Below are 9613 nucleotides of genomic sequence, written 5' to 3'. Positions count from 1 at the left end.
AGCCTTTCTCCCACACCATATTCTCACGTTCTACTATCTTCTAAAGTTTGTTTTCAATCCCCCAACGCTCCTGTGCTGATTTGATCGAAGCATACTTTTTTAATGACTGCATTTCCTCCTTGATTTCCTGGGCAAGCCTGACTCCTAGAGACAGAGTATTTCAAGGATGGAACTTTAAATTGCCTGTGGGTCTAACAATTTCACTGAATTCTTTTCTTTCTCAAACTACAAAGATAGCGTATTATAATTATCTTCTCACATTCTTTTCTCGTCAACTTTTTAAAATTATAACAGGCCTTACAATTTTAGATTTACATAAAAACTGAGCACAAAGTTCCCATATGCCTTCCTTCATACAGGTTCCCCTGTTACTAACATCTTGCATTACTGTGGTGCATTTGTTACAATTATTGGAGCAATATTTATACATTAAGTCGATAGTTTGCATTAAGTTTCATTCTTTGTGTCTTAACGTGGTTTTTTTTTTTTTACTTATTTTGAAATAATTTTTCAACTGATCCAGAGTTTGAAATAGTGGTACAGTTCCCTCTTTAATCAATTTCACTGAACGTAACATCTTACACAATCATATTGCAATTACCAAACCAAGAAACTGCCATCGATATACTACACTAACTACAGACTTCGGTGTATTTCACCAGCTTTTCACTAATATCCTTTTTTTGTTCCAGGATCCAATGCAGGATCTTACATTCCATGTACCTATAAAGTCTCCTTAGTCTCCTCCTCAGAAAATATTAAGGAATATACAAAATTCTAGGACAAATAAGTGCGTTGAACAATGTCACGAAGATACTAAAAAATCAATTTTATTTATATACTAGTAATTAAATATCTGAAAATGAAATTGAAAAAAAATTCCATTTACAATATTAAGAATTAAATATTTAGAAATAAATTCAACAAAAAGTACAAAATCTACACACTGAAAACTACAAAACATCGTTGAGAAAACAGTACAGAAATCCTGAACCAAAGGAGGAACACACCATGCTCTTGGATCAAAAGACTAAATTGTTAAGACAGTAATTGATCTGTAGATTCGGTGCAATTCCTGTCAAAATCCCGGCATGTTTTTAAAAGTTGAAAACCTGATCCTAAAATTTTTATCAAGAATCAACAAACCCAGGAATGTCAAGAACAGTTAAGAAAGAACACAATTAGAGGAATTGCACTGCCTGATTCCAAACCTTCCTATGAAGTTGTAGTCATCAAGACCGTTTGATGTTGCTTGAAGATACACAGATCTCTTCCCAGAGTATAGAGTACAGGTATAAATGTCCATGATCATGGTCAATTGATTTTTGTCAAAGACAGCTAGGTAATTCAAGGGAAAATAATATTTTCAACAAATGGTGCTGGAGCAGTTGGACACCTACATGCAAATTAAAACGAGAGAGCACTGTCCACCACTTAGAATGGCTAAAATACCAAACACTGGCAACACCAAATGCTCTCATCCATTCAACTGTCCATAACTTCTTAGGTCTATTTCTGGATTCTCTGTTCTGTACCACCAATCTGTATCTCTCTTTGCCATCTCTACACCATCTCAATGACTGTAACTTTATAATAAACCCCCTAATCAGAAATTGTGCTTCTTTGTTCTTTTTTTTTTTTTTTTCAAATTTGCTTAGGCTATGCTAGGTCCTTCGCATTTCCCTGTGAATTTTAAGTTCTAGAATCATCTTGCTAATTACTGTTTCAAAAAGTCTGTGGGGATTTTACTTGGAATTGCATTAGATCTACTGGTCAGTTCTGAGAAAACTCACACTGAACGATATTGCATCTCCCAATCCAGGATCTTGGTGTATTTTTCTATTCGTTATCTCATCTTTATTCTAGGCATTGTTTTGTACTTTTCTGTGTACAAGCTTTGCATATACGTTTTCAGATTTACCCCTAAGTATTCACATTTTTGATGATGAAAATGGTATTTTTTTTAAAAAATCCAATTTCCAATAGTTTGTTGCTAATGCTTAGAAATATTAGTTCTGGTAGCATTTTGGTAGATTCCTTAGACTTTTTCATATACATGTCACTTGGAAATGTTTCTTTCTTCCAAGTAGTATGCCTTTTATTTTTCTTCCCTTATTGCTCAATGACATATTGCACTAGCAGGACCTCAAGAACAATGTTGGATAGAAGTGGTAAGAGTGGACATTCTGGCCTTCTTATCTTAGGGAAGAAAGTATTCATTTATCATTACAACATTAAGGTAAGTTCCTCAGTTGATGCCTTTTATAGTAATGCAAATTTCTGTCCGTTCCTTTTCTGAGTTTTTAATCATGAATAAATTCTGAAACTTACAAAATGCTTTTTCTCATTGAGATGGACATATTTTTATTTTGATGACATATTACATTGATTTTTTAATATTAAACCAAATTTGTATTCCTGTGGAACACTCAACTTGATCTTAACATATTACCCTTACAATGGATCACCAGATTCACATTGCTAATATTTTGTTGAAGACTTCTGTGTCTATTCAAGAGGACCATGTATTGGTCTGTAATGTCCTTTCCTTATGGTGTCTTTTCCTGGTCTGGTATGAGGTCAAAGTTGGGTCTCCAAAAGTTAAGTGCTCTTTTCTTCTCCATTTTCTCTCAGTGCTGGTGCAATATTGAGATTTCTTCCTTAAATGTTTCATAGAATTCACATTCAGGGAACATTTTTAATTACAAATTTAATTTCTTTTTGAGTCACTTTTGGTAATTTGTCTTTTGAGGAATTCTTCCACTTCATGTAAGCTAATTTATGGGCATATAATTTTTCACAATATTTTTAAAAATTGTTTGTTTGACACACAGTAATTTCCCTTTTCCAGTCTAATTTTTGAACAGTCTATGTAGGAGTTAACCAATTTCATTGGTTTGCTCAGAGAATCATTTTGGTTTATATGGTTTCCCTATTGTTTGCGCCTTTAGTAGGTTATTGATTTCAGCACATATTTCCTTCCTTTTCTATTTTAGTTTAATATGCTTGTTTTTCTAGTTTTTAAATCTTAGATCAATGATTTTGTACCATTCTTAATTTCCAGTTTTTTAAATTGAGGTATAATTGACAAATATTAGTTGTAGATATACATAATTTGATATTTGTATATATTGTGAAATGATCACAATTAGTTACAATCTGTGCACCTTTCTAATACAAGCATTTCAATCTATAAATTTCCCTCTAATATTGCTTCAGCTGCAGCCCACAAATGTTAGCATGTTGTGTTTATTTTCATTCATTTAAAAACGTCTTCTGATTTTACTTGTAACTTTTCTCTTTGACTCATGGTTATTTACAAATATATTGATAATTTCCAATCATTTGGGGGGGTGATTTCCAGATAACCAATATGGATTTCCAGTTTAATTCCACTGTCATCAGAGAATATATTATTTCAATTATTTCGAATGTAATGAGACCTGTTTTATAGCCTAGTATACTGTCCATCTTTCCGAGTAGTCCATATGCACCTGAAAAGGAAATTTCTGTTCTCATGTTGGGTGGAATGTTGTGTGTCAATTAGGTCAAACTGAGTGTTCACATTTGTTTGTGTCCTACGTCTTGATTTTCTATTTGTTCTACCAATTAAAGGAGGGTTGAAATCCTGAATTCTAATTGTAGATTTTCCCATTTTCTATTCACTAATATTAGTGTTTGCTACATGTATTTTGATATTCTAGTAAGAAGCCTATAAATACATTTAATTGTAATTTACGATTTAATTTTTTTGTGGACAAAAGGCAGGATGATAAAGACCTGTAAGTATAAAGGCAGGCAACATTCCATTGGGAGGTGAAATGGAAAGGCAAAAAAGAAAATGTAAAAACATGTAAGAGTTCCCAATGTCAAGAAAGAGCTTACTCGTGTATTTTGAAAATAGATGTTGGTAAGTAGCAAAACGATTGATTCTATTACATACATTTAAAAATAGGAGGTTGATTTTAATATGCCAATATTTACAAACTGGAAATCACACCCTTTGCAATCGTTTAAATTTATGATGAATAGTTTCCAATGGCAGAATCAAAGCTCCACTGCCCACAGCAGTGTCCTCAATTATGCGTACCAATATTGGCTCTTTCCTCCCATCCCCCACACTCTTCTGTCTTCATCACTCCAGCTTCCTCGGCTGATCTCTTAAACACAATACTTAAGTTTTGTCTTCAGATCCACTCGTAGGGGTACCCAACGATACAGGTACCAGGAGATTATAGGTTTCCAAACTTCCTATACAGAGGTCAAAAAACATTCGAAGACCATTTTTTAGTTAATGTACATATTCCAGTTCCACCAAACCATTCCACCTAGCAATCTCTTTCTATTCTTTTGCCTCTCTGGCTCCTTGTACTCTCTGATATCACCCATCTCTGAGAAATAGATTTTTTACGTTTCTATTAGCCTATAGACTATGACCTGAGTAGTTCTATATCCAGCCACATAACCTGATGGCTGGCACAAGGATGACACTCAATGCGACTATGGCATTTAATTTTCAACTTCACCATTTAATAAGAGCTTCTAGGTGCTTTATTTGCTTCATTTAACTCTCAACACAGTTCTCCTAGGTATCGATAGATACCTATTCGATAGATAACGAAACCCAAGCTCAGAGAGATCCCTGCTAATAAACTGCCAGACTGAACACGTGAGCAGCGCAACTGCACAGCTCACGCCTGCCCCACCAAGAGCCAGGCGCGGCGCTCACTGATGCCGCTCCCCCACAGCACGCACCACGCAGGGTACGAGAGGAGGCCTTGGATAAGGAAGAGCAACTGAAGCTTGAGTAACTGCCCAGGTCTGTAGAGGCAAACAAAGGAGAATCTTCCAGAAGAGGGAAATGTTAAGGAAGCAAGACATGGAAACAAGCACAGCCTACCTAGCAGTGAGGCTGTACTTAAATGAACTTGAGGTCTGGATGACACAGAACTGATTTGAAATAGGGAGTCACTAGCAGTTTCAGAGAAGACAACTGAACTGACAAAATCAGTTGAAACGCAGCTCTGTTAGGAAAAGACCATGAGCTTGAACAGCACAGGGCTTGCATCTTGAACCTGTCACTTAAGTCTTACTGAGGACATGTTTCTAAACGTCTCTACACTTCAGCTTCCCCATCTTGAAAATGATCTTGTTTGACCAACTATTTACACCAAGCATTAAACGAGATTCTGCAGGTAATGTCCAATGCTGGCACAAAGCAGGCACTCAGGAAGTATGAATCCTCTAGCCTGGAAGTGACTATTCTCATGATCTACAATGAAGGCAAAGTTACAATTTCAGGAGGCCAATATTAACACCTCCACAACGTGATGTGATAAAAAACTAGAAATGGCAAAGGAGGCAAAGAGCATCTGTTTCGAGCCGCCAGCACAGGTGGTGGTGGGATGGATACGGGCAGACAGTGAGTGTCAAGCTGGGGCTCTCAGAGTAATGTCACATCAGCGAGTGAAGGTGAAGGTCCAGTTGCCTGGAGGGGAAATGGGGTGCTTTGTTTCAAACATGTGGAATATGTGAGAGGAAGTAAGTCAGCGAAAATAAGAAGAGTGCTAGGAAATTATGAGAATGACTGATTTCCTTTCAGGAAAGACTGTGTTGTCTTTAAGTTTGAGAACAGTAAGTAGGACCACACAGAGGTATGAGGAAGTACAAACGACATTTATCAGTACAAGGATTCCCTCCCCAGTGCTCATTTGGTTCTCTCTGGGTAGCAATGAAAAGTTATCTTTTCAAGAAACACCCTCTCTAGTTTATTACTTATACTCAAAGACATATGTTTCATAAGACTAAGTGGAAAGAAATCTCGTCCGAAACCTCTCACAGTGGACTTACTTCTCAAAAACCAATCCATATTCTTAACCAGGGAAAGGCTCAGTTTACTAGTTACTAAGACATCAACCAAGTGTTGATATACTCTAAATTAAATGGATATGTGCATAGAAGTAATCTGACATAGATTTACTTTAAAAATCTAAATTAAAAAATTCAGACTTTCAATTCATAGACATAAAAGCAGAGCAAAAATTTAGTAATCTAAGTCTTAATGGAACTTTTCATTTGCTGGCCACTAACAAAGAAACTGATGTGATTAAAAGGTACGACAAGAACAATGCACATCAATCTAACTCTGGTCACCAGGGACTGAGAGATGAGCGGTACTAGGTACAAAGGCTCTTCTGTGTGTGTGACAAGAATCTAGGCAACTCCACTATTCATAGGTTAAGGATGCTATTTGCTCCACTCTGGAAAAAAAAAAAAAAAAGATACAAATTCAATGTCTGGAATTTAACCACAACAGGGACAAGATGAGAGCCATTATTTTTAACACAAATGAAAGATAATACAGACATTAGGAAGTTTACGCCACACATGGAATATAGGCACTATTTTTTTTTACTTTAATATACAAATTTAAGCAAGTACCCCAATCACCTCTACTAAAGCTTTTCATTTCCCAATAATATCTCTGATAAAGTTAATATATAACAAGTAAGTACACAGGACTGTATCTTATGTCTGTTGATCTTTGGCACATTTGTCAAGTTGGAAAATGTCAAAAGGCAATACAAATTCCTAATGACAGTTCTGCACTTTCTTTTAATCGTCTTCACATCAAAATATAAGGCCGCAAAAAGGCAAGCTGAAATTTTAGGATATGTGGAATAGTTTTAATAAAGAGTTTTACATACAGTACCTTACATATAGAACAGTGTGTTTGCAAATTTAAATAATATCTGAATGTACAGTGGCATGTATTCTTATCAAAGATAAATTCAAGTTTACTGTGTATCAGTTCTAAAATGCATTTACACAGATCGCTAGAACTGATAAACAGAATGAGGCATAAAATATTCAAGTGTTATATCATCAAATAGCCTCCTCTGAACAGTCTTTTCCCCCTTTTTAAAAAAGTTTCAAAACCTGTACATACATTTTTAATTTTTAAAAACAGTCTGTTAAAAGGTAACATTTCATGTTAACCACCAACTCTTATAGTCTATAGTAATAAAACTAGATATGTGCAGATATAAATATGTGTAGGATATGTACATATGTACGCTGAGTGTTTGTTTCAAACAAGCACACACGCTCACGCATACCTGCGTATGGAGCATGGAGGCGGCACGCAACTCACAAGAGCACTGGCAGACAGGAGGACCTGGGCCCGAAATCCAGCAAGAGCTAACTCAGCAACTTAGTTGCCTTTGGTTTCAGAAATTTGTCCATTTGTGATCAAAGCTAAAAGTTTTGAGTGCGCATGTATTTTTTAAAAATAAAATTCATCTTCAGAAATGAAGCTTTTCCAGTATTCCACTACCAGCAGTTAAAAAATCCACAGCCACAAATTATTTTGATATTTTTGTCACTCCTCATCCCAGCTGAGGTTATTTACAATTTTTATCTGAAGGCAAACACCAAGCATACTCAGGATCAAACTGTACGCTGATGCCTGAGTCCTGAATTCAACTATATATAGGACATATATAGTCTACATGACATCTATGTTTCTGATGGGCTGATGGCATACGCAAGACCTGGGAGTGGAACTCCCACAACATTTAACATTCTCTCTCCAGCGGTGTCATCGTCATTTGGCACACTGACCCTTCTGCAAGCCATTCTGTTTATAATGAGCATAATGCCTGCAAGAAATTCCAATTATTTGGCATTTTTAAATATATAATCATAATGAAGTCAGAATTCCACAACTGTTTTCCCCAGAAGTGAGGCTCCACTGTCAGTTTTCTGATTAAGGACATTCATCACCTAAGAAACAGCTCATGATCCCATAAAAGTTTAAATATTCTAAACTTCAGTGCAGCTGGATCAACTGCAGAGAAGACAGTTCGTATAGCAACCTTATAGACCTCTCCAGAATTTCCTTGCCTCTACAGTTTTGCTTTTGGCCAAATGCTGGTTTATTACACGGATCTTTCTACTAAAAATTATATGAACACACCATATTTCTTTCTACACATATCTCAAGCTTCATGTAAAGCAACTACTGAAAAATCCTGCCAGCTCGATTTCCTTGGTATAAATTATATTCAACTTCATTGATCCCTGGCATATGACACATTATCATGTAGCTTGCTCATAAGCTTTTTCTAATAGTAGCTTCCTTGATAAAGGTTGTTCTTCATTTTCCTTTCCAAGGCACCATCCTTTTGATGTCACAAATCAGTAAATGACCAAACATCACTACGCTTTTTAACTATCCACTTAGCAGTCATGTGGATAATAAAAACTATCGACTGAAGAGACCCACGTTCTTTTCATTAGGTTTTCACTGTTGTCATACAGAGCAAAGAGTTGCTATTTGTTGTACTTTGCCCATGTCAATTAGGAGCTGTTTGATATGGCGCTTAAGTTGGGGCAGTCTTGCGAGAGGGTCAGGTGGCTCCAACTCCCCTGTGAAATCAAGCCAGCTTTCCAGAACTAAAAGAGAGAACAGAACAAACAAATTTAAATGGCAAATGGAAGAAGTCACAAAATGGTATAACTGGAAGGCTGGAAAAGGATGGAGGCAGAATTCACGTTCCTTTCTCTAGAAGGCCACAGATACACTCAAGCCATTTCTGAGTGGCTTTAGCATCCTTTATATTATATCTTATCCCACAAGAGCTTTAAACTTTTCTTATTTTAGGTAATTGTTCCCTTTATAGGCTTAAAGTAAGTTCATTTTGAGTATCTCCATCTACTCTCTTCTGGAATAGGAAACAGCTTCCTGTGCCTGCTGAGGCTGCCTCTTACTTTAGACTTAAAACATCTCTACTTCATTTTAAATGAAATTTAGCTATTCTAACCTTTTTTTTTTTTTAAATCAGGAACTTCTTTTTAACAAAAGAAAGGAGGTGGCAATTTCTCAGTGTTCTTTTCAGTCCCACTATTTTATCATTACTTAAAAAAAAATGCAAGCATATTAGAAGTCTAGGCAGAATGCAATTACTTATTCCACACTTTTTATTAATAATAAGGGATAGTGTCAAATTGCATTTCTACTCAAACATTCAAATCTACTCAAAACATTAAAGTAACAAAAAACTAGCTTAAACCAAATAGAAGATGCTTTTGGAATGGGTTTCCATTTCCTCTTTTCTCAGGGAAAAACAAAGCAGTAGGAGCTCTAACTTACTATGGGGTGAAATTAAAAAAAAAAAAAAAGGAATCTTATGTATGAGGTTAGGAAAAAAAACACACTGGATTAGGAATCAGGTAATCTTACTCTATTTTCTCAACTATGAAATGGGGATAATAATCTTTCCTCAGCCCCCTGTGTGATAAAATTAAAAATACCAAAGGAAACCATTTGAAAATGTGTGTGCAAACTAAAGGTTGACCTACCTGAGTTTGGGGGGAGTTTCTTGTTGTTAATTTCACTTCCTACTGACCACAGTGAGAGCAAAGATACAAAATGTCTTCCCCCATATTTTAAATATGTTTATGCCCCTTACACTGACTTCCAAAGAAAACACAGTTCAATGAAACTAATACGTATTCCTTATTTGCTCTATATTGTACCCGGCAGATGGGAAGTATTTAATAAATATCCACCTTTAAAAAAAAATGACATACTATCCAGTCATATTGTTTC

The 9613-nt window shown here is 35.8% G+C and overlaps 1 protein-coding gene across 16 annotated transcripts in view; it reads right to left on the bottom strand.

Annotated features, from left to right (window-relative positions):
• Nucleotides 1-6664: 6664 nt before the first annotated feature.
• The window catches only part of PHF20L1 (PHD finger protein 20 like 1), a 79092-nt gene continuing 76143 nt past the window's right edge, over nt 6665-9613 (bottom strand). For all 16 annotated transcript variants that reach the window (XM_057307690.1, XM_057307698.1, XM_057307697.1 and 13 more), the window contains one exon: nt 6665-8457. In XM_057307690.1, coding sequence (XP_057163673.1) covers nt 8315-8457 — 143 coding nt within the window. In that variant the 3' untranslated portion in view covers nt 6665-8314. The remainder of the gene's footprint in view (nt 8458-9613) is intronic.

The sequence above is a fragment of the Ursus arctos genome, unplaced genomic scaffold, assembly GCF_023065955.2.
Source record: "Ursus arctos isolate Adak ecotype North America unplaced genomic scaffold, UrsArc2.0 scaffold_6, whole genome shotgun sequence".
Classification (NCBI taxonomy): Eukaryota; Metazoa; Chordata; class Mammalia; order Carnivora; family Ursidae; genus Ursus; species Ursus arctos.
Note: the sequence above shows the minus strand (reverse complement) of the source record. Positions and strands in the feature narration are given on the sequence as shown.